Below are 26703 nucleotides of genomic sequence, written 5' to 3'. Positions count from 1 at the left end.
CCCAATGTAGCAGACATAATACGAGTAAATATGACATTTAAAATGACATTTAAATCGTCTAGGTTCCGATAAACGTGTTCCCGGTCAGGGGTTCAGAGTTGAGTTTCAGCTAGCCTGTTGTTCCAGCGATCAAGTCTGGTGTGTGTGTCATTGATCATTACAGCAACATTACTGACACCGATTCACCAATGTCTTTGAATGCATTTTTTCAATGCTTATTTTTTTTCATTTAGCCATATCTATGATTGAAAATGCTTAATTCAAGCAAAAACATCTTACATTTGCTTAAATATGCATATTTCAACTACAACTACAAAAAACAGCCTAACATATTATATATATTTCAGCGTGCAGCAGGTTCTATACTGAAAAAGGCAAGGAGTTTAGTGTCTTTTAATGTATTTAGTGAAGTAGTTCTTTGTGAACAATGGTCTTGTTTCGTGAACGTTTAATGCCTCAAATTAGAAGCAATTTGGAGCTGTTAAACGAAACAAGAGGGGCCGATGTGAGCAGAACGTAACAGATGTTAACTGCAGCTAGGTAACAAAAAAACTAAGGGCTTATTCATTTAATAATTGCACCAAAATACTGTCAACAGAACATGACATGGAAGAGTGGCTATCTGTATATGAGCAGCCGGATATAAACATTATTATTATTGCTATTATTATTATTATATATTACAATATAATTATATTATAATTATATATTATAATTATATTATAATATAATGATTATTATAATACAAATAATTATAATATTATTATATTATTCATTCATTTTTTTACCGCTTATCCTCTCGAGGGTCGCGGGGGGTGCTGGACCCTATCCCAGCTGTCTGAACGGGGTGTACACCCTGGACTGGTCATAATTATATTATAATTTTTATAATTATATATTATAATAATAATTATAATATAATTGTATTATAATATAATAATAATATAATTGTATTATAATGTATTTTTTATTATATATAATAATTATTATAATATTCATTCATTTATTCATTTTCTACCACTTTTTCCGCACGAGGGTCGCGGGGGGTGCTGGAGCCTATCCCAGCTGTCTGAGCGGCGGGGTACACCCTGGACTGGTCATAATTATATTATAATTATTATAATTATATATTATAATAATAAGTATAATATACTTATATTATAATATAACAATAATAATATAATTATATTATAATGTATTTTTATTATATTTAATAGTTATTCTAATATAACTATTATAATTATATATAATACTAATAATTATAATAATATAGATATTATTACATGAAAGTCTATCTATCCCTTCATCACAATCACAGCATCCCTAAGAGTATTTAACAAAACAATACCGTATAATAATTGTAATAATAAGGCATCACGTGTTTCATATTGAAATGGGAATGAAAATAACAGTTTAACAGAACAAATCTCTAAGTGAATAGTCATCTCTAGTATCTATTAAAAATGTCAAATTTAACTGTGTGTTAATGGTACTATATTGAAAAAAATGTCTGTGATATGACAACATGCATCAAATAAAAATGAACAACTAAAATGCAAAATAAAAATTCCATGCAGACAATAACATATGTCAAGTTCACACTCACACTCAGGATATGTTAAAGATGATGAGATCAGGTTACAGTAGATGATTAAAATGCTTCAAAAAGCAATATCATATATACTGTGTGCTGAGTGTGTTACCAGCAGCCTTTCTTCCTGCTCCAGCCACCTCTGATCCTCCTCCATCTGCTGCTGTTGGAGCATCAGCTGTTCCTCCATTAACAGGCACTGTTGGCCTACACACTGCTGCATGTCTATTGCCCTGTCCTACACACACATACACGCACACACACATGCGCACGCACAGACAAAAAGCCAACGTAAAACACGAACACACAAACAAAAGACGATGCACAACACCAAACATGCAACAAAGCAACACATGGAAGAAAACAAATATGCACAAAGAGACACAAACACAGATAGCAACTTATGAGAAGCAGGAGCAACAAAATGGGCAGACACACTGAAAAAAATCATGGATGTCAATGGATTGTGGGAATCAGTGCTTAGATTGCTCTGTTTTCTCGCTTGATGGACCTCCAGAAACTACACTAGGGTGTGGAAGTAACGTGATGAAATTGGTCTCCTACCTCCATGGCCGATCCCCAGTGTGCCATGTCCTGTCCGTGCGGCTGGGGGAGGTGCTGTACGTGTGAGTGCGCGTGGACGTGGTGGCGGGGATGTGTGTGCGCGTGATGGGTGTCCAGCATTGCGGCCGGCGCTGGGTAGAGGGCGCTGGGCACCGAGGGGAGGGTGTGAGGGCCGGGGTAGCCTGCCATCTGACACAAAAGGACAAGGATATTGGACAACTCAAAATACACATTGTACTGCATTGTATGTGTTAATCCGGATTAATCCATGGTCATCGTTTTTCAAAAGCTGTCCCTCTCGGCACCACCCATTTTGGATGATTTTGGATGATTTTCAAACAGAAAGAATGTAACCTTTGTATACACCTCATTCCGAAAGAAAAGTGCTAATCCGAATGAATATATAATGGGATTCACAGGGGTGGAATATTCCTTTCCCCAATCCGATTGAGGTATCTTGTACCCGCTCAAACGGAAAGTTGTCAGACTGCGTTCTTTCTTCTTCTGTTGTTTATTGGCGGTTGGCAAGCAGCTTTCGTGTGCATTAGCGCCATCTGTGGAACAGAATCTAAACCCTTCTATACGCCATTCACAAGTCCAGTTTTATTAAAAAAGAAAATACATATCTATATAAAACATGTGCCGAGCTTAATTATAAAATATTAGCAAGATTGAACTTTATCTTTTCCTGTTCCCGGGTGCGTTCTTTCAGCGAATGATGAGATATGACGTAACACGCAGCTCCAGACGTTCTTCGGTCTTAAAAATGGAGGCGAGCAATCGGCACTGGACTGCTGCGGAAAGTTTGTTTTTGATTCAAACTAAATTTCAAGACTGGACGAAGGAAAAACTGGCAATACGGAGTTATTCCAACAAGTGAAAGAAAAACTGGAGGAAGTCGGTATCACGTGATGTTGGTGTTTACGCTTTACTGCGCATGCCCCATTGACTATTCTGGTTGATTATAGCGGCGCATGTAGACACGCCATTGGAATATTCCTTTACATGTATACCATTGCTTTCGGAAAGGTCATTCGCAAAGATTCCATTCGGAAAGAGAAAAACTTGGCTATTGTGGAAACATACCTGGTAGTGTCCGGGGTGCTGGGGACTGGGGTAATACCCTTCACTGGAGCGCGGACTGGGGTAACCTGGTCTGCTCGGCTGTAGCCAGAGAAAGAGACAAAAGGAGACAACATCAATGTTACAATTATTTTTGATCTATTGTCTCACTATAGACCACGACACAACTTGCTCCCAGTTTGTGTGGCTGTTAGCTGTAAAACTGAGACAAACAACAAATAAAAACCATTAACGACTTAGCGATAGGATTACTGGTTAGGTTTGATATCGTGATTCAAAGTTGCAGTGTGAGTGAAGCAAGTCACAGTGTGAAAAGATGATATGATACAGGATCCTAAAATGTTAGATTTGCTAAAGTGCACCATCTTCTGGTGGTATGAGTGCCTGAAACCAGAAGATGTTTTGCTGGACGCCTCCCTTACAAGAGACATTTAAATGATATACCTTAATATACTTAATCGAATGTGCCTTTATTAAATGCTTTTCCATGCATCAAAAACCTCACCCCAATCACTTTTGGATGCATTACAGTCTCTGTGTCCCCATTCCGACCCCTTCCATGCCATGACTTTAGAAATCATAAGATCTGTAGGACAATTCATTGCCTCGCACACAGACACAATCCATCACCATAAAGTTGAAAGTGCAGTGCTGACATGGAAAAACAGTACCGCCACAAAAACATGTCATAGAGACTTAGAACCAGTCTGGATTGTGGCTGTAAAAATATTTTTGAAATGTGATGTGATTAACGATAGCCAAAACTGAATATGTGCTTTAAGTGGGCGGCACGGCAGTCGAGTGGTTGGCGCGCAGACCTCACAGCTAGGAGACCAGGGTTCGATTCCACCCTCGGCCATCTCTGTGTGGAGTTTGCATGTTGGGTGGGTTTTCTCCGGGTACTCCGGTTTCCTCCCACATTCCAAAAACATGCTAGGTTAATTGGCGACTCCAAATTGTCCATAGGTATGAATGTGAGTGTGAATGGTTGTTTGTCTATATGTGCCCTGTGATTGGCTGGCCACCAGTCCAGGGTGTACCCCGCCTCTCGCCCGAAGACAGCTGGGATAGGCTCCAGCACCCCCGCGACGTGAGGAAAAAGAGGTAGAAAATGAATGAATGAATGTGCTTTAAGTGGTACACATAAGTACCTTGAAATTATTTGTTTTTATTGCTGATATAATACTAAAGAGAAATTTCCCAGGAAATGTTAAGGGAGTCGTAGTTGCTTGCTTGTTTTGTGGTTCAGTCATAAAACATAGCGCATGGTTCTATGTTTGTAAGGCCAGTGGAATAAGGGTTTGGACAGGCGTCCTGACCAAGCTAAACATAGGCTGTGATAATCTAAGGACACATCAACACAAATCCTGACGCAGACAAAAGAAAATAGCCGACATGACATGAAACACAACGAAGGTCAGTCAACAACATGCTGGTAAAGCTGACTGTACAGTCATGCTGGTGTGGGCAAGAAATCTTTCAAAGTTACTCCACGAGGAAACAAAGTTGCAACATTCTTGGTCGGGCTCCCTTAAATGTGGATATTCCGACATAACCAAAATAAATAAATCAATTACAGAATCTGTTTCATCTTAAACCTTGGGTTTTGGAGGTCCATTTTACAGGTACAATGTCTACATCAGGGGTCTCAAACACGCAGCCCGCAGGCCAAATGTGGCCCGCAGGACACTAGTTTGAGGCCCGTTTAATGTTAGTGCGGCCCGCGCAAGTTTGATATGGATGCTGTATGGTATCATGTACCCAGAAAAAATTATTACGTTTGATTAATGTTCATGTTAAAGGTTAAATAACTGTTAATAGTTATCCTCCCTATCCGTGTGGAAGTGGTACGTTTTTGGCGATTTAAGTTTAAAGGAAATAACTTGGAGGCTACCGTTTAGGTCGCTAGATATCTAGTTTGCGAGTTAGCATGTGTCTCAAGACCCTGCAGTTGCGCAATATGTTGTAAATAAAAGAGTATAAATGTGACTATAGTCGTGTTTTGTCATGTCTACAGGGCTCTAATAATGCTTTGTTCATTTTAATCTGAAAAAATAATTTGTCTACCCACCAACTATATGTGGTTTCTTAAGTTTTTATTATTTACCGTTTTATTATTATTATTATTATTATTATATTTATTTATTACTGATTCATTGATTTTCTTTATTCTTGATTTGTTCATTTATTTTTCATCTTATTTTGTGCAGAAAAATAAAAATTAAGACATTTGAGAACAGTGGAATGATTTATCAGAGCTTTTATTGTAGAAAATCGGAACCAAAGCACTGAAAAAGTTTGTATATTTTTCCGTTTTTAATAAATGCGTTTTTTTTGTTTTTTTTTTATGTGGCCCAGTCTCACCCAGACCCGAGCTCCAGTGGCCCCCAAGTAAATTGAGTTTGAGACCCCCTGGTCTATAAAGAGTATAAATGTGACTATAGTCTATATATATAGTGTTTTGTCATGTCTACAGGGCTCTAATAATGCTTTGTTAATTTTAATATGAAAAAAAAAATTTACTTGTATATATTTATACAAGTGTTGCATAGTAATTACCATAGCAACACAGACAATATTGGGTTATGGAAGTTGTGAAAGGTTAAAGTAATTATGGCTCCAATGTTATATGTTTATGTATTGTGATGTCTCTTTGGGGAAAAACGATAAGAAAATGTTGTCATTTTTAACTCAGTTTAAGGATTGGTTCAGAGGCTAATTTCGAGTATAACTGACAAAAGAGGAGCAGAAAAAAGAATGTTGCAACACGATGTAATGCATTCTTATTAGTAAGTAAGTAAGTAGTTATTAAATGCACGTTACTGAAAAATGATGTCACCTGCCTTTAACGGTCTGTGAGGGGAATGAGTGCAGGAGCTGGGACAAGGCATGTAGACGGTTAAAGGGAGGTCAGTGCTTTGATTGGGTGGAAAGGGAGGGATTGTCGGCCGAGTATAACCAGAGGGCATCGGGAATAGCTGGTCGGAGCGTGAAAGAGCATGAGGGGGTGGCAATGTCCTTGAGGGATTAGCTTGGCAGCTGGACAACAGAGAGGCTTGAAGTTTGGAATTTGTCTCAACATTGCCGTTCTGGAAGGTGAGGTCACAGGTATCGGACAGGATGCAACTCGGAGAATTCGGACTGGGTTGGGAAGGGAGGGGATTTATGTGTCTAAGTAAAGAAAGTGGGCTATTTGGTTTGGACTGGGCCAAACATTGTAGGTGGTCGTCAGTAGGGGGATTGGTTTTAAGGGCACAGCTGTCAGAACAAAAGTCAGCATGACACTGGAGGTGGAAGCTGGACTTTGGGTTTGTGTGGTGCTGAGAGAAATAGCAACTGTGATAAGTTTTGCTCTGAAAAAGAGGTGAGTGAGAGGGAAAAGGGGAACAATGAGGGGAATAAAGGAGAGAAGATGACATGGGAGAAAGTGTGCAAGGAGATGAAGGAGGAGGGTTTCCTATGCAGAGGGAAAGCTGTGAGGCAATACGCTGGTTTTGATGGCAATGGTGAGGAGAGGAAGCGGACAGACAGTCCAGACTGACGGTGGGCTGCAGGGAGGGACGGCGACTGGGCTGCAAACACAATAGAAAGAAAAACGGTAGAAAATGCAAATAATAAGGAATTTGGAAAGGAGGTTACATGCCATATACAGAAATTATATAGTTATTGGAGACTTTTTAACTATTTCCAACATCTCGGAATAGGCAACTTTTAACAGAACTGCGCCAGTGTAGGATTCTCTAATACTAATAATACAATCACAGGCCTGTTGAAGTTCCACAAAAAAACAGTTTATCTACTGGTAATTCTTATTCCCTAATTTCACTGTTTCTGTATGCAAATTGCCTTTTTGTAAAATCTGTTTTTATGCATTGGATTTCGTGTGTTTGAGTTGCAGGGGGTGAAATACATTGGTCATTGTGTTTGAGCTTGTTTAGTATAAGCTGATAGGCTCCCTTTGTAGTTGGGAGGGCAAGGCGAGTAGCGGAGAGGAGACATGAAAATGGAGGAACCCAACAACGCCCCAAAGGGACCTTTGATAAAGGAAGAGCTACAGTATACAGTATGCCTTCTTTGTAAGGAGTTTGCTAAGTTTAGCCCATGACATCAAAGCAACCAGTCGTGAGTGCAGTCACAGCTAACATTAGCAGCATACACATTAGCTATTTATGAAACCATACAGTCGCAAAACCAAATAGCTCAATGAGAACAAGCCACGTATGCGCGAGTCTGCGACGGAGAGGTTGACAAATGCTCTCGCCAAATGAATTACGATCAATTTCAGGCCAATAAACACAGCGGAAGACCAGGGATTAACAGTAGTATTGCAGACTGCGTCCAGTGACTCATCATACAAGCCACCGTGCAGGACTACAGTTGCGATCAAAGCAGCATGATGTACAAGGGGGGGAAAAGAAAAACAAACATGGGGGCTACACGGTGAAGGAGTGGTTAGCAGGCAGACCTCACAGCCAGGAGACCAGGGTTCAATTCCATGTTCTCCCCGTGCATGCGTGGGTTTTCCTCCGGGTACTCCGGTTTCCTCCCACATTCCAAAAACATGCTAGGTTAATTAGCGACTCCAAATTGTCCATAGGTATGAATGTGAGTGTGAATGGTTGTTTGTCTATATGTGCCCTGTGATTGGCTGGCCACCAGTCCAGGGTGTACCAAAGATAACTGGGATAGGCTCCAGCACCCCCCACGACCGCCATAAGGATAAGCGGCAGAAAATGAATGAATGATTTTGTTGGAGGATTCACCCAACTGTGCTGCTATAACCGGAGCTCACTGGACCTCTCTTTTAAAAGAGATTAATTTGATTAATTAATCATCTTCGGTTTTTAAAGACATCATGACTTCCAAGCATGGCGTTGCTGCTAAAATGAAGGTAGCACTGTAGCTCATGTTAGTGTTGCTAATGTGTGTCCCCACTGCTTACTGTTACATTGTTGTATCTGATATATGTGTACGTATATATTACGTTTGACAAGTGCTGCGTTACAATGTTTACGTAGTGGATAAAGTCGCATAATAATGCCTCTTGGATCAGAGACAGGCCTGGGCAGCTCATTAGCATTAAAGCTACAGATACACAAAACGGCTTGCCAGAAGGCTTGCTCAAAGCACTTTTAAACTGTTTAAATTCCAGCAAAAAAAAAAAAAAAAGAAGGTTGGCCAGGCTGATGTGGCCCACAGGTTACAGGTTGCCCACTCTTGTCTTAATATGGCTACAATATTATAGACTATAGGGGTGTTATTTCATATAAAGAGGGCTCCAATAGTATTAAAAACATATTCAACACTATATATCGTCACGCAGCTGTCATTCAAATGTGCCGATTCACAGTTGTGCAAGAGTAAAAAGAAGCTAACCTCTGTAAAAAGTAAAAACAAAAACACAAAAAGACATGATGATCTTTTCGTTTAAAGGTGGTAAAAACCGCCATCCAAGTGTAAAAAGAGATTCACCTCATTTGACTTTAGCCATCCCCACTGTGAGAGTCGGTGCATAATTCTATGAATAGCGTGAACCTTTATCAGCGTGAACTTTAAAAGCTTAAAAAAGAAGAATAAATAAAAAAAAAAAAAGCATTCTGGCCAACACACTTTCAATGCACTACTTGTTGAAAAAGTATTCTATGGGACCTTTGACAAACAAACATTAAATGTCATGTTTTCCATGACATACTGCAGGTCTTTGTATTAAGTAGCAATGAGGGGGAGCGACGTAACAGATGTTAACAGGAGGGGGACGATGGCTGTAAGCAGGGATAAAGTAGCCAGCAGCTGGGGAAACAAGCAGTGGGGGGGTGGGTGGGACTTTCTGACTCATAGAAAGCATGTAAGTAGGGCATTATAGTATTAAAGCTGAATAACAATATTTACGGTGAACGATGGGCACATGGGGAACCATGCAAAATATACCAACATAAAATATTGAGTCAACGTAAAGAATAGTAAAGTGGTCTTACTTTTGGTGGTGCTTCATCAGACCCGCCCGAGTCCCAAGAAACGGTGACCTGCCTCCTCATCTCCATCCTGTTCCTCTCCTTCTGCTGGACCTTCTCTTCCTCTAGTATGGTACTGCAAAAGGAGGTAAAAACACAAGTATTATAGGCTTTCTACTGCATGATAAGAGCAGCTTGTATATTGTAGCTCAGGTGTAATTCATTCATTCATTCATTCATTTTCTACCGCTTTTTCCTCACAAGGGTCGCGGGGGTGCTGGAGCCTATCCCAGCTGTCTTTGGGCGAGAGGTACACCCTGGACTGGTGGCCAGCCAATCACAGGGCACATATAGACAAACAACCATTCACACTCACATTCATACCTATGGACAATTTGGAGAAAACCCACGCATGCACGGGGAGAACATGCAAACTCCGCACACAGAGATGGCCGAGGGTGGAATTGAACCCTGGTCTCCTAGCTGTGAGGTCTGCGCGCTAACCTCTAGACCGCCGTGCCGCCCAGGTGTAATTCAATCCCTCCAAAACAATGAAAAGCATAATGGCATCTCAATTAATCAGGACTTTTAAAGCACTCGGACTACCTTATTACTCGTATTTTGTAAATTACTTGAAGATATGCTCCAACACTTCTTTAACAGACCGTTTTCATGATTACATGACGACGCGGCAGTAAAAATGGTCTCTGAGAAATGCTAGTGTCATTACATTACACTAATAACCAACCAGTGCCTTCACACTGTAATGAGTACATGAAAAGCAATTGATTCCAGCTTCACAAATATACCGTGTGTAAAAAGCTATTTAGGTTCTTACTAACCTATTCCCTGTGGAGGAAAACCTGATAATCCAAACAGTTAAGCTTGTCAAAGGATTCAGCGGATATTTCCACAAGAGTGAAGTTGTTCAGAGGATCGGAGAATCGAACACACACACACACTCTTTCTACTCTCCTGTCCTCAACAAGACTAAATGCTATTTTCAGAAACATCATTACCCCCCTGTTCTGTTGTCTCCCACCATGTGCGTCTGTCTGTGTGTGTGTGTGTGTGTGTCCTTGCACCTGTCCAATCTTGTCCTTTAGCCCCGTTAGAACATTTGAATGACAGTGTCAGTGGCAACATTCCCAGTTAAGTTTCCCGCTGAAATAGTTTGTGATATAGTGAACACGTATCAAGATTGAAATTTGCAGGAAATGTCCAACTGTCACTTGCATTATTGGATCCCGGTTGGGATAGTTATTCCTTTACTCATGACTTATAGGATTTCATCAGTTTAAGGCGGGGGTCTCAAACACGCGGCCCGCGGGACACTAGTTTAGTTAGTGTGGCCCGCGCAAGTTCGATATGGATGCTGTATGGTATCATGTACCCAGAAAAAATTATTACATTTGATTAATGTTCATGTTAAAGGTTAAATAACTGTTAATAGTTATCCTCCCTATCCGTGTGGAAGTGGTAAGTTTTTGGCTATTTAAGTTTAAAGGAAATAACTTGAAGGCTACCGTTTAGGTCGCTATCTCTCTAGTTTGCGAGTTAGCATGTGTCTCAAGACCCTGCAGTTGCGCAATATGTTGTAAATAAAAAAAGTATAAATGTGACTATAGTCGTGTTTTGTCATGTCTACAGGGCTCTAATAATACTTAAATACGTTAATTTTAATCTGAAAAAAATAATTTGTCTACCCACCAACTATATGTGGTTTCTTAAGTTTTTATTTGCTGTTTTATTATTATTATTTATTTATTACTGATTGATTGATTTTCTTTATTCTTGATTTGTTTATTTATTTTTCATCTTATTTTGTGCAGAAAAATACAAATTAAGATATTTGAGAACAGTGGAATGTTTTATCAGAGCTTTTATTGTAGAAAATCCGAACCAAAGCACTGAAAAAGTTTTTTTTTTTTTGGGAAAACCTGATGCGGCCCAGCCTTGCCCAGAGCCTAGCTCCAGTGGCCCCCAGGTAAATTGAGTTTGAGACCCCTGGTTTAAGGTAAAGATTGACTGTTATGAGGTTGCCACTGTACTCAAAAGACTCAAGTCCTTCTTACTCTCCTCGTCAACAGAAAACCTCCACTGACCTGGTTGTAACCGCTGATGGCCGAAAGTCGCTGGCTGTCATTCACCATCTCATATGGTGAATGTGGTCACATTAATTAACTGACTTGATTCAAGAGGCGTAATGATGATAACCCCTCCCCCCCTCCTGGTAATGTTAACGCTCCTCCCCTACCAACACCACCATCTGTAACAACAGGGACTTTGTTTATTTACACAGACTGAGAAGGCTGAGTCTTGGATTTTGTCAAAAATGCAGAGCTTTACGTAATCATACGTTATTAGTTCATAGTGTGGTGAATATGCAGGTCACAACCCGTCCACAAGTGTTTTGGGAATTGTTGGAATTGCGGATTTTCTAACTTTTTATTCTTGCGTCACAAAGTTTCACATCCGTTTCTAGGTCATGTGATTGTTGTCAACTATTGTTGCTGCTTGTTGTTCAGTGGGGAGTGAATGAGTTATATCATTTAGGTTCGGTCTTGTTCTGAATCCATATTTGGTGACCCGCAACGTGAGTAATATGTCGCCCCCGTCAATGATGACAACAGCGCCGCAGTACCGGTGGAATGATGACAATACCTTCTTTAACATGAGTACAATGTTTTCATATGGTTTTACAATGCAATATTTGTGTATTGGGCTGCACGGTGGGCGAGTGATTAGCGCGCAGACCTTCCAGCTAGGAGACCAGGGTTCAATTCCACCCTTGGCCATCTCTGTGTGGAGTTTGCATGTTCTCCCCGTGTATGCGTGGGTTTTCTCCGGGTACTCCGGTTTCCTCCCACATTCCAAAAACATGCTAGGTTAATTGGAGACTCCAAATTGTCCATAGGTATGAATGTGAGTGTGAATGGTTGTTTGTCTATATGTGCCCTGTGATTGGCTGGCGACCAGTCAAGGGTGTACCCCGCCTCTCGCCCAAAGACAGCTGGGATAGGCTCCAGCAACCCCCGCGACCCTCGTGAGGATAAGCGGTAGAAAATGAATGAATGAATGAATATTGGTGTATTTTGCTATTTCATGCCTGTGGTTTCAGCACCCAGGTCCAACTGCGAGGGATCCAGGCCACGACCAATTATTTCCACATAATGGTCGTGCTGGACATCCACTTTTTCTCACACCGCACGATGGTACAACAAACTATTTTGAAACCAGTAACCGGCTTATGCTAGTGTAGACTATTAGCATACAGCTATATAGCTACAAGTATATAAGTGGAACATTCTAAGAGGCTTTAGAAAAAGAATTGATGATGTAACTTATACTTTTCGTCACTCTAACACAGGGGTCTCAAACTCAATTTACCTGGGGGCCACCGGAGCTAGGTTCTGGGTGAAGCTGGGCCGCATCAGGTTTAAAAAAAAAAAAAAACCCAAAACGCATTTATTAAAAACTGGAAAAAAATCAATAAAAAAAACTATCTTCAACGCTTTTGCTTTTGCTATACCCTACACTTTTTCAGTACTTTGGTTTCGGTTTTCCATACCAAAATATCTGATAAAACATTCCACTGTTCTCAATTATCTTAATTTTTATTTTTCTATACACAAAATTAGATAACAAAAAATAAATAAACAAATTAAGAATAAAGACAATAAATCAATCAATCAGTAATAAATAAGTAAAATAATAATAAAACAGCAAATAAGAAAATCGTAAGAAACCACATATAGGTGGTAGAGAAATTATTTTTTTCAGATTCAAATGTACAGTATTAACAGTTATTTAACCTTTAACGTGAACATTAATGAAACTTAATAATTTGACCCAATTAGCAAGTTAGCATCGTACTCAGTTCCATCTGGGAGCAGCGTGGTAACTTTAACAACATGTTTGATGAGATGCTTTATCTTGACGTGTATTTTCCCTTTTATTCCAAATCATTTCCTGCATTTATTTGTACCCAGCGTCATAAGCCTTTAGCTTCATTGCTAATCCAAAGCAAAACAGGGCGGGGTAACAGGGTAGGGTAACAGTATGGGGCGGGGCAAAATCATGTTAATTGTGTCCGGTGTGCACACAGCTTTAAGCTGTCATTTCAACATTAAACTTTGGTATCAAGGTGGGGGCCTCGAACTAGCGTCTCGTGGGCCGCAAGTTTGAGACCCCTGAGGCAGATGACAATCGAATGCCGAACATACCAGTATTGAAGGGCGACTGTACTGTGTAGTCCACTATGGACTAGTTACAGTGGGGCAAAAAAGTATTTAGTCAGCCACCAATTGTGCAAGTTCTCCCACTTAAAAAGATGAGAGAGGCCTGTAATTTTCATCATAGGTACGCTTCAACTATGAGAGACAAAATGAGAAAAAAAAATCCAGATAATCATATTGTTTGATTTTTAAAGAATTTATTTGCAAATCATGGTGGAAAATAAGTATTTGGTCAAAAACAAAAGTTCATCTCAATACTTTGTGATATACCCTTTGTTGGCAATGACAGAGATCAAACGTTTTCTGTAACTCTTCACAAGATTTTCACACACTGTTGTAGGTATTTTGGCCCATTCCTCCATGCAGATCGCCTCTAGAGCAGTGATGTTTAGGGGCTGTCGCTGGGCAACACGGATTTTCAACTCCCTCCAAAGATTTTCTATGGGGTTGAGATCTGGAGACTGGCTAGGCCACTCCAGGACCTTGAAATGCTTCTTATGAAGCCACTCCTTCGTTGCCCGGGCGGTGTGTTTGGGATCGTTGTCATGCTGAAAGACCCAGCCACGTTTCATCTTCAGTGCCCTTGCTGATGGAAGAAGGTTTTCATTCAGAATCTCACGATACATGGCCCCATTCATTCTCCCATTTACACGGATCAGTTGTCCTGGTCCCTTTGCAGAAAAACAGCCCCAGAGCATGATGTTTCCACCCCCATGCTTCACAGTAGGTGTGGTGTTGTTTGGATGCAACTCAGCATTCTTTCTCCTCCAAACACGACGAGTTGAGTTGATACCAAAAAGTTCTATTTTGGTTTCATCTGACCATATTACATTCTCCCAATCCTCTTCTGGATCATCCAAATGCTCTCTAGCAAACTTCAGACGGGCTTGGACATGTACTGGCTTCAGCAGGGGGACACGTCTGGCACTGCAGGATTTGAGTCCCTGGCGGCGGAGTGTGTTACTTATGGTAGCCTTCGTTAATATGGTCCCAGCTCTCTGCAGGTCTTTCACTAGGTCCCCCCGTGTGGTTCTGGGATTTTTGCTCACCGTTCTTGTTATCATTTTGACCCCACGGGGTGAGATCTTGCGTGGAGCCCCAGATCGAGGGAGATTATCGGTGGTCTTGTAGGTCTTCCATTTTCTCACAATTGCTCCCACAGTTGATTTCTTCACACCAAGCTGCTTAACTATTGCAGATTCAGTCTTCCCAGCCTGGTGCAGGTCTACAATTTTGTTTCTGATGTCCTTTGACAGCTCTTTGGTCTTGGCCATAGTGGAGTTTGGAGTGTGACTGTCTGAGGTTGTGGACAGGTGTCTTTTATACTGATAACCAGTTCAAACAGGTGCCATCAATACAGGTAACGAGTGGAGGACAGAGGAGCTTCTTAAAGAAGAACTTACAGGTCTGTGAGAGCCACAAATCTTGCTTGTTTGTAGGTGACCAAATACTTATTTTCCACCATGATTTGCAAATAAATTCTTTAAAAATCAAACAATGTGATTATCTGGATTTTTTTTTCTCATTTTGTCTCTCATAGTTGAAGCGTACCTATGATGAAAATTACAGGCCTCTCTCATCTTTTTAAGTGGGAGAACTTGCACAATTGGTGGCTGACTAAATACTTTTTTGCCCCACTGTATGTGACCATGTGGTCACTGCCCCTATAAAAATGGAAGACAAGATGGCGTACCCCATGACATCTGTGGTCCCCTCATGGGGTGTTCTAAACAGATTTTGATATGTCAACCTGTATTTTTTTTAGGTACATATTCTTTAAAGTACATTTCCATTCATATTCCAAGATAATCCATAATTGAAATCTTATCAGATTTGGATAAAATTGCACATTTAGAGACATAACACTTGGCCAAATGCTCTTTGTGAATGCTTCCTCTTGTTACATATAGTCACTGGAGGCTTAAAAGGTGGAAAAATCATTACTGCTGAACATATCTTGAATGTTTTACCGTCTTAAACTATAAAGTGAGTTTTTTCGATGTTTCATTCTGTGCTTCTTTGGAAGCAGGACACAAATCCCCAACTTGGCTCATACACATTGTAGCTCAACAGTTCAACAATATGAAAGGCGATAAAGACTAGTCATCAACAAGATGCCATTGGATGCAAATTACACCGAGTATGTCGGTGCAACATATGTCTTACAAATATAGAAACTCAAAAAAGGAAATACCTCACCTTAAGACCAGGACCCTGTAATAGCAGCAGTGTAACCACTCAACATCTACTTTGACAGCCAATTAAAATCCACTAATGAGGTGCTCTGCAGAACCAAAAATAAATAACTGCAACTCATAGCGCGCTATGAAGCAGCAAAGAGATCAGCATTGTGTGTGAGAAAAAAAAAAGTCACCAAGCTTTGCAGTGGAGCTCTTCTGAAGCTTGCTCCTTTCTTTCCTATACTCATTCTCTCTCTCACTATTCCGTCTTTCTCTGTGTCTGTTGGCAAGCTGAAGCTTCTGGCAGCTGCCCACTGTGTAAATACACACGCACACAACCACACAAGACACGTTGGTTCTCTGTCTAGGAAAACTGGAAGGGAAGCTGCGAGCTGCATATTTGGCAAGCAAGACCTATAATTGATATTATGATAGAAACATTTTCCAGACCAAGAGAGAACCCGATTCCCTTTATAAGCACTACTTAGTCTTTAGTAAGAATTTAGAATTAGTAATGATTCCACCCTTACGAAAAGAAAATGTATTTATCAATATTTTACTTTAAATATATTGCATTATATTATAATATATTATTTTTCCATTATATTTTCCAATACATTATATATTATAAATACATGGAATCATATATTTTTGTACATATATTATATATTCATGTAATATATGGCAATATGTTGCAGAATATACAAATGATTGCCGCTTTCAATATATTCAAATATATTAAATCCAAATATATAATATAGGAGTTTATATATCCCAAATTATATGCAATTTTATATATGTAAAAATATAGTCCTTTTTTGGTCTTGATCGCAAGATATTTTTTATATGTATCGATATATACACATATATGATCTATGCATATATTGCAATATATTGGAAAATATAAACATAATATCCCATATATGGAAATATATTTATTTATTTATATATATATAATTATATTTGCCAATATATTACTTTAAATATATTGCATTATATTATAATATATTATTTTTCCATTATATTTTCCAATACATTATATATTATAAATACATGGAATCATATATTTTTGTACATATATTATACAATATATTATATATTCATGCAATATATGGCAATATATTGCAGAATATACAAATGATTGCCGCTTTCAATATATTGAAATATATTAAATCCAAATATATAATATAGGAGTTTATAAATCCCAAATTATATGCAATTTTATATATGTAAAAATATATAATCGCAAGATATTTTGTATACTATGTATCAATATATACACATATATGATCTATGCATATATTGCAATATATTGGAAAATATAAACATAAGATCCCATATATGGAAATATATTTCCTAATACATAGCATTATATTTGCCAATATACTGCAATATTTTTTTTTTCCATAAGGGCATAATAACCAAATACTTCAGTTTCGCATTGACCACCAAGCACGGCGTACGGTGTGAGACTGATATGCTGACGTGCATGAATTGGAGCTGGTGTGAAATATTTGAATGAAAGTATACGCCACACAAAAGGATATGGGCGTAGAGAGAGTAGTAGAATGGAACTACAGGAAGAAAAGCTGACAAATAAAACAGAAGCTATCATGGAAGAATGTAAGGTGTGAGTCATACTGGTTTAGAGAAAACTCATAAAACCGCAGCGGTTAAATACACACTCTTATTTTCCCATTTTAGCATTTCAAAGACGGAGCGAGACAGAAAATGTGAATGTGTTTCGAAAAGAACCTCTTCATGTCACACTTCTTTTTCTATGTAAATGTGAAAAAACCCTAACAGCGACGTGACCACAAGTTGATCCGCAGCAACTATAATCATGACAAGGATCAGTTACACTGGAAAAGAAATGTGAATACAGCATCACAGTACTCACAGTGACACCTGCTGTTCAAACAGTACACAAATAATATATACAGTATTCAAATTGGACCGTGGGTGCGGGAAGACCTCCAGGCGAACTTTTAAAACAAGGTAGGCTTTAAAAGCATGGGTGGAAAATATGTCACAGTTGCATTTTCACAGGCGGAAAAAAATCTTTTTTAAGCCTCTTTCACAAGAGCGACTACACATATTCACAATGTATTACTGAGAAAAGAGAACCAAGGCAAGGGGAGGAGACGTGAGGAGAAGCATAAAAGGAAATATGACCAGACCTGGTGACGTCAAATGGCAGATTTAGTTATGCATTCCGGTTTTGGAACACAAACGTTGGAAACTTAATATGTCAACATTGCGGTTTCAACTCTCAAGATGTGAAAATAGACATAGTACACTTCAGATGTGTTGGAACAGTTTTTGCTGTAGACTGACACCTTAAGACAAATTTGATGATAATAGATTGTCTTTGAACCTAAGTAACACTAAAATTATGCTGTTTGGTAACAGCAAAAAGGACAAACAAATAGAAAGGGTGAAGGAAAATACATTTCTGGGGATCACAATAGATGAAAATATGAGCTGGAAACCTCATATTACAAATATACAACATAAGGTGGCCAGAAATATTTCAATATTGAACAAAGCTAAATTTGTTCTCAATCAGAAATCACTCCACACTCTTTATTGCTCTCTGGTTCTACCATATCTTACTTATTGTGTGGAAATATGGGCTAATAACTATAAAAGCAATCTTCACTCGCTAAATGTACTGCAAAAAAGGTCAGTAAGGATAATTCATAATGCAGCCTACAGAGAACATACTAACTCCTTATTTCTAAAATCACTAATACTTCAACTTGCTGATATAGTTCATCTTCAAACAGCTAAAATAATGCATAAGGCTAAAAATAAGCAATTAGCTAAAAATGTCATCCAATACTTCTCTACAAGAGAGGAGAAATATGATCTCAGGGAAGAAGTACATTTCAAACACTTCTATGCTAGGACTACGTTATGCTAGCCATAGCATTTCAGTATGTGGAATCAAACTATGGAATGGATTGAGTAAGACCCTCAAACAATGCACAACGATGAGCCAATTCAAGAAACAATACAAGCAGTTGATGTTTGCTAAATACAAGGATGAAGAGTCTTGAACCAGTCATGATGTGCTATACATATCACTATATTGACACTTACTATGGTACCCATTATGTCATTGGATGCTCATATCACCTCCTACTTTGGTATGTGACAGAAAAAAACACCCAAAAAACTTAAAACTATATTAGGAAAGCAGGAAGTGAACAAATGTAACAGTTAGTGATTGTAAAAGTACCAGATGGAGGGGTAGGATTTAATAAGCTTTGCTTCTTCCTACTCCTTTTGGACATGTGGAACTGTGAACTGATTATGGGATGCACTCAAATGTAATCTGATGCATGTTCAAATGAAATAAAACCATTACCATTCCCAAAAATAACACTGAATATCAACGCTCAGTTTGAGATTAAGTAGGATAGGTTTAGCCTGTGTAAAACTGCATTTAGAGAACATGAAAATCCAAGAACTCTCTATGGGTAGAAAATCAAGCAGTTGCGAATCTGAGAGAAGATGGAAAATCATATGTGAGAATCCTGTTCCTGGATCTCAGTTCACCATTTGACAATCCACCAGAAACTCACAGAAAAACCTGGGACACTTGGGACTTCAAATTTCTCTCTGCAATTGGGTGCTGGATTTTCTCACAGGGAGGCCACAAAACGTGGGAGTCGGCATCATCAACTTTCAAGACCAACACACGGAGCACAGGTGTGTGCACAGGCCTCTGCACCACAACTGTGGTGAGCCTCATCTCCAATAACGATGAGGCCAACTGAAGTGCAGGAGCGAGGTGGACCAACTGGCTCAGAAGTGCAAGGACAACAATCTATTCCACAATATGTGGAAGACCAAAGAGATTGACTTTAGAACAACACCCCCACATTACCCCCTACTGACCATTAAGACCATGGAGAGTGTGAGCAGTACCGGGATCCTGGGGGTGCACATTTCACATTTTTAGCTAATTGGTTATTTTTAGCCTTATGCATTATTTTAGCTGTTTGAAGATGAACTATATCAGCAAGTTTAAGTATTAGTGATTTTAGAAATAAGGAGTTAGTATGTTCTCTGTAGGCGGCATTATGAATTATCCTTACTGACTTTTTTTGCAGTACATTTAGCGAGTGAAGATTGCTTTTATAGTTATTAGCCCATATTTCCACACAATAAGTAAGATATGGTAGAACCAGAGAGCAATAAAGAGTGTGGAGTGATTTCTGATTGAGAACAAATTTAGCTTTGTTCAATATTGAAATATTTCTGGCCACCTTATGTTGTATATTTGTAATATGAGGTTTCCAGCTCATATTTATTGATTGAATATGCAACATGGTCAACAAAACACACCTTTTCAATACTTTTACGTTGTGCATCCAATCCTGATGTAAACACCGAGAAATAAAAGCTGAAAATGTTGTGCTCTGGTCTGGTATTTGTGGTTTGATGTCAAACTCAAATGTTTTCGGTCTACAGCAAAAAACAAATAAATGAACCTTATTGTTCCAATACATCTGGAGAACACGGTATGTCAGAGGTTGATGCACCAGAAGACTTCAGAAGAGGTGCACCAATGTCTTTCAAACCTGTTAAGCCAAAAAATCCTATCAAATATAAAATTAACTGATTTTTACTTCCTACAAATAGCCAGCAAACAGAGTTTGAGTAGAAAGAAACCTCGCCGTATTATATTCTCTGAGGAGAGGCTCGCTGTGCCACTTCCAAAACCCATGAGATAATGTTGAGGATTTTGTTCTAGCAATATTTTACTAACTTGGTTTACATTGTAGAGCTCAAAACTCCACCAAGGCTGAATTGTTATAGTCGAGTGCATTTGCATTTTTTTGTCCATTTAGTGAATGCTTCAAATCTCCATATGACTAATTCCTGTTCTTTATGTGAAAATGATTCTTGTGAAAAAGTTTATTCAAAGAATATACTTCAATACAATATATCTGAAGAAGATCTGCTTTTAAACTGCAATTTCAATGAAATACCTGAGCTGGGTTTTCAGTTCATTGAAGCGTGGCCTCTTGCTGGGGTCATACGACCAGCACTTGGTCATCAAGCTGTACAGGGTTGGAGGGCACTGAGGGGGCATGGCCAGTCGTTCTCCATTTTCTATCCTGCCAATGACGTCGTTGTTTTTGACACCTTGGAAAGGCTTGATGCCATACATCAAAATCTCCCACATACAGACACCTGTGTAAAGCCAAAAAATAAACAGATTTAAATATCAGTGAGTAAAGGGTGAACAGAAACAAATGATTACGGTAATGGTAATGGTATTATTTCATTTGAACATGCATCAGATTACAATTGAATGCATCCCATAATCAGTTCACAGTTCCACATGTCCAAAAGGAGTAGGAAGAAGCAAAGCTTATTAAATCCTACCCCACCATCTGGTACTTTTACAATCAGTTACTGTTGCATTTGTTCACTTCCTGCTTTCATAATATATATTTATTTTTTTTAAATAATTTTTAAATTAAAAAAAAATAAATTAAAAAATAAATAAATAAATAAATATATTTTAAAATTTAAAAATGTTTAATATTTTTTTTTTGGCACATACTGATGTACGAGGTGATATGAGCATCCAATGACATAACGGGTACCATAGTAAGTGTCAATATAGTGATATGTATAGCACATCATGACTGGTTCAAGACTCTTCATCCTTGTATTTAGCAAACATCAACTGCTTGTATTGTTTCTTGAAATGGCTCATCGTTGTGCATTGTTTGAGGGTCTTACTCAATCCATTCCATAGTTTGATTCCACATACTGAAATGCTATGGCTTTTTAACGTAGTCCTAGCATAGAAGTGTTTCAAATGTACTTCTTCCCTGAGATCATATTTCTCCTCTCTTGTAGAGAAGTATTGGATGATTTTTAAGGTAATTGGTTATTTTTAGCCTTATGCATTATTTTTAGCTGTTTATTATATTAGAAGATAGTATAATATAACTTACCAAACATCCAGACATCACTGGCTGTGGTAAATCTTCTAAAATTGATTGACTCAGGAGCCATCCATTTAATGGGCAGCTTCCCTTTAGAGGCTGGGAGACAGAAAAGAGAGGATTTGTTACATGTGACTGAATGCATGGAGGAGCTCTTCTTACCTTTGTAGTAAGAACTGTCTTCCATGTACCGTGACAGACCAAAGTCACCCAGCTTCACACAATCCACGGTGGATACCAGGACGTTGCGTGCTGCTATGTCCCTGAAGAAGAAACACATAAGCCTCTTTCACACAGACATCAGAGCGAGAAATGGTAAAAAGCAGGCTTTATTCGCCTCGGCCTTTTACGTAAAAAAACAGCAAAACCAAAACTGTGTGTACTTTCACACACAATTAGCACATTTCCTGGTGAAATACAAGGCAGAAACCCAAGGTAAGGCTGTCAGGGTCAGTGTGTGACATCATTACCCTTGCTAATCGGACAACAAATATCATACTGGTGGCACTTGCAATACATTCCTAATCCTGAAGGGGTGTGAGCATACGTGGGCTTGAGTGTCCTTGTCACTGCCGTCCTTCCATAGAGAGGAAAAGCTGGACAGCTTTGACATCACATGAGAATCTCAAATAATGATTATCATTTCTTGTGGTTGTTTTCCTACATAGATCATCATAGATCAGGGGTCTCAAACACGCGGCCCGCGGGCCAAATATGGCCCGCAGGACACAAGTTTGAGGCCCCCACCTTGATATGAAAGTTTAATGTTAGTGCGGCCCGCGCAAGTTTGATATGGATGCTGTATGGTATCATGTACCCAGAAAAAATTATTACATTTGATTAATGTTCATGTTAAAGGTTAAATAACTGTTAATAGTTATCCTCCCTATCCATGTGGAAGTGGTTCGTTTAAGTTTAAAGGAAATAACTTGAAGGCTACCGTTTAGGTCGCTAGCTCTCTAGTTTGCGAGTTAGTTCTACTGAATGAATGAGTTTGACTGATGATGGAGGATTACGTATCCAAGCTCACCAGGAGGTGATTAGATTTTACAATAAAGTATTAGAACTTTTCCTGTGTGCATGGACTTCATATATATAAGAACGCCAATGGTTTTCAGTTGATAAAATAATTAATAAATGGGACTAAGTAGTTCAAAAAATGTGAAAACCCTTTTTTATTACCAAAATGAATTATTAACCGGCTGCACGGCGGGCGAGTGGCTAGCATGCAGACCTCACAGCTAGGAGACCAGGGTTCAATTCCACCCTCGGCCATCTCTGTGTGGAGTTTGCATGTTCTCCCCGTGCATGCGTGGGTTTTCTCCGGGTACACCGGTTTCCTCCCACATTCCAAAAACATGCTAGGTTAATTGGCGACTCCAAATTGTCCATAGGTATGAATGTGAGTGTGAATGGTTGTTTGTCTATATGTGCCCTGTGATTGGCTGGCCACCAGTCCAGGGTGTACCCCGCCTCTCGCCCAAAGACAGCTGGGATAGGCTCCAGCATCCCCCACAACCCTCGTGAGGAAAAAGCGGTAGAAAATGAATGAATGAATGAATTATTAACTGGCTGCACGGCGGTGGAGTGGCTACCACGCAGACCTCACAGCTAAGGAGACCAGGGTTCAATTCCATCCTCGGCCATCTCTGTGTGGCGTGCGTGCATGCGTGGGTTTTCTCCGGGTACTCTGATTACAACATACCTGTGTACAAAGCGTTTGCTCTCCAGGTAGGCCAATGCCGTGCTGAGCTGGTAGGAGTACAAGATGAGGGTGGCCAGGTCTAGACTGTACTTTCTCACTTGCAAGAAGGAGCGTAACTATGGAAAGCACATGACATAAAGCGAGAGGGATGGTAGAGTCACCGAGGAGTAAAATACCGTACATCATCACGAGCAATGGGTATCTTACCTCTCCCAGTGTGCAAAGCTCCATGATGATCCAGACTGGATTCTCTGTAATGACGCCCATCAGCTTCACAATGTGAGGATGGTCAAACTGACGCATGGTTACTTGGGAGGGGGACAGGAGTGAGGGAACGCATTCTCATTAATACTCGCCTGTCAAGCTTCTGATTGTGATTTTTTTTTTATAGCACAAACACACATGAAGAGCTTACGTGCTTCTTGGAGAAATTTCTCCCTCACACTGTCCGACGTTGAATTCTTACACGTCTTCACAGCCACTGACAGTGCCGGGTTCTCCTAAACCAAAACATTGTCACACTTAGTACACTGGATGCATGTTTCACATAGAAGCCATTTCTAATATTTGAAAAAATGTGTAATTTTAGCAACTAAATGGAAGCGTATCAATAACTAATGTGGCTGAATATTAATTACAATGTTATAGGGATTTGGATTTTATTCTTACATTAAAGCATATAACTGTAGCCAGGGGACCAATTAGAAGGGACTTCATTTAAATAAGATGTAGATTTAAGCTTCTTAAAAGCTACCATGTGTTGACAAGCTGTTGCATATTATGTCACACGAACAATTAATGTCCCTTTGTTCTTCCCTGTATGCATTTGCCATTGTCTTACCATTTCAGATTAACATTTGCATTAAAAGTGACCATCATTATCACTATTAAATCATTATTAAATCACAATAAGGTTTTTTCTAAATGAGCTAAAATCAAAATACAGTTTAAGACGTTGATGTAGGCCAGGGGTCTCAAACACGCGGCCCGCGGGCCACATGTGGCCCGCAGGAAACGAGTTTGAGGCCCCCACCTTGATATGAAAGTTTAATGTTAGTGTGGCCCGCGCAAGTTTGATATGGATGCTGTATGGTATCATGTACCCAGAAAAAAATATTACGTTTGATTAATGTTCATGTTAAAGGTTAAATAACTTAATAGTTATCCTCCCTATCCGTGTGGAAGTGGTAAGTTTTTGGCTATTTAAGTTTAAAGAAAATAACTTGAAGGCTACCGTTTAGGTCGCTAGCTCGCTAGTTTGCGAGTTAGCATGTGTCTCAAGACCCTGCAGTTGCGCAATATGTTGTAAATAAAAAAAGTATAAATGTGACTATAGTCGTGTTTTGTCATGTCTACAGGGCTTTAATAATGCTTTGTTCATTTTAATCTGAAAAAAATAATTTGTCTACCCACCAACTATATGTGGTTTCTTAAGTTTTTATTATTTGCCGTTTTATTATTATTATTATATTTATTACTGATTGATTGATTTTCTTTATGCTTGATTTATTTATTTTTCATCTTATTTTGTGCAGAAAAATAAGAATTAAGATATTTGAGAACAGTGGAATGTTTTATCAGAGCTTTTATGGTAGAAAATCGGAACCAAAGCACTGAAAAAGTTTGTATATTTTTCTGTTTTTAATAAATGCGTTGTTTTGTTTTGTTTTTGGAAAACCTGATGCGGCCCAGCCTTGCCCAGACCCTAGTTCCAGTGGCCTCCAGGTAAATTGAGTTTGAGACCCCTGATGTAGGCAGTTCTACACTGGCCACTAGGTGGCACTAGTAATACACACCCGACTTGATCGCCAATGACTAACTTTCAGTCTTAGTGTATAATTACTTTTTTATCATAGTTGTTTAAATTACTCAGTACAGGCACAATAATCACATAATAATAATAATAATAATAGTCATCATTAGGCTGCACAGCGGTCGAGTGGTTAGCGCGCAGACCTCACAGCTAGGAGACCAGGGTTCAATTCCACCCTCGGCCATCTCTGTGTGGGGTTAACATGTTCTCCCCGTGCATGCGTGGGTTTTCTCCGGGTACTCCGGTTTCCTCCCACATTCCAAAAACATGCTAGGTTAATTGGCGACTCCAAATTGTCCATAGGTATGAATGTGAGTGTGAATGGTTGTTTGTCTATATGTGCCCTGTGATTGGCTGGCCACCAGTCCAGGGTGTACCCCGCCTCTCGCCCGAAGACAGCTGGGATAGGCTCCAGCACCCCCCGCGACCCTCATGAGGATAAGCGGTAAAAAATGAACGAATGAAAGAATCATTATCATCATAATAACATGAGCTACTGTTGTACTGGTGAGCCTGATGTAGTAAATGGTTTATTTTCTCGGTTTATTTTGGGTAGTATGAGTGTAAAGGTGCCTGTAGGGGTGTTATTTCTTGTCTAGAGGGCTCTGATAGCTCTAATCTGAAAATATTTACTTCATTAGTACTGTTTTTCTATGCTCGAATTATGAAAAATAAATCAGTTAATTAGGATTGAATCCTGTTTAGTGGAAATTCACACATCGAGGTAAGTCTAGAACCAATTAGCCGCGATAAATGAGGAATTACTGTAATGTGTGTTCACCTCGCTTTTGAAGTTTTGAGTAACCATCAAAGCTAGTACTTCTCTTTTCTGTGACATGGCACACAACTATTGTGTGTTTTGAAGGTCAAACAAAGTGCAAAACCTCAACACTTGAGGAAGGAAACATTATCAGTGAAGAACATGTAAAAATACTTCTATTTTCACATGTGTTTTCTGTGGAAAAATGCATTTTGGAGCAAAAATCAGCAAATTTGCGGGGCCATGAATGCAGCATTGCATATATGCATGTGTGATGTACATTGTTCATAATAAAACTTCACAAGTGAAATCCAATCTTAGCAAGTGTAGCAGTGGAGCAATAAAAGCCTACAATTTATGGCACAATGATGAATGTGTTTGTGTGTGTGTGTGTGTGTGTGTGTGTGTTTACCGGACTGATGTAAACTCCTTGGTGGACGTCCCCAAACTGACCTTCACCTATGCAGCGGCCCAGTTCAATGCGATCCCTCTGAATCTCATAATCCTGTGCTGAATACATAACATACGTGGACATGAACACAATCAGACAGAAAAACACGCTGTTGAGGACAAAAAGACAAAACATACACATACAATACACACATACTTAATGTATACATTTGCATTTACCAAGCTTGTCAGAGCATTGTGTGCAGGATTTGAGATCGTTTGCGTGTGTGCGGCGACATTCTCACAAACGATTACATTTTGAGGGGCGGAAAAAAATTGTACAAGCTAGTGATGTGTGTAATAATATGTGTGAAATTATTAATTTATCCTACTGCTCTGACAAGCTTGGTAGCAGCCAGCGTGCAACTGAAGCCGAGCATGCCACATAACGAA

The 26703-nt window shown here is 39.2% G+C and overlaps 1 protein-coding gene across 13 annotated transcripts in view; it reads right to left on the bottom strand.

The window, feature by feature from the left end:
- LOC131137737 (focal adhesion kinase 1-like) overlaps window positions 1–26703 on the bottom strand; it is an 82344-nt gene that overhangs the window by 11795 nt on the left and 43846 nt on the right. For 6 of the 13 annotated variants that reach the window (XM_058086003.1, XM_058086006.1, XM_058086005.1 and 3 more), the window contains 11 exons: window positions 26273–26370; window positions 23703–23787; window positions 23495–23595; window positions 23288–23403; window positions 21745–21845; window positions 21592–21681; window positions 20611–20815; window positions 9214–9325; window positions 3242–3319; window positions 2156–2344; window positions 1704–1829 (listed from right to left, as the gene is read on the bottom strand). In XM_058086003.1, the coding sequence (XP_057941986.1) occupies window positions 1704–1829; window positions 2156–2344; window positions 3242–3319; window positions 9214–9325; window positions 20611–20815; window positions 21592–21681; window positions 21745–21845; window positions 23288–23403; window positions 23495–23595; window positions 23703–23787; window positions 26273–26370 (1301 nt within the window). Of the gene's footprint in view, window positions 1–1703; window positions 1830–2155; window positions 2345–3241; window positions 3320–5432; window positions 6811–9213; window positions 9326–20610; window positions 20816–21591; window positions 21846–23287; window positions 23404–23494; window positions 23596–23702; window positions 23788–26272; window positions 26371–26703 lie in introns of those variants that run through there. The other 7 variants (XM_058086011.1, XM_058086010.1, XM_058086002.1 and 4 more) reach the window with 4 other exon arrangements.

This window comes from Doryrhamphus excisus, chromosome 10 (genome assembly GCF_030265055.1).
Source record: "Doryrhamphus excisus isolate RoL2022-K1 chromosome 10, RoL_Dexc_1.0, whole genome shotgun sequence".
Classification (NCBI taxonomy): domain Eukaryota; kingdom Metazoa; phylum Chordata; class Actinopteri; order Syngnathiformes; family Syngnathidae; genus Doryrhamphus; species Doryrhamphus excisus.
Note: the sequence above shows the minus strand (reverse complement) of the source record. Positions and strands in the feature narration are given on the sequence as shown.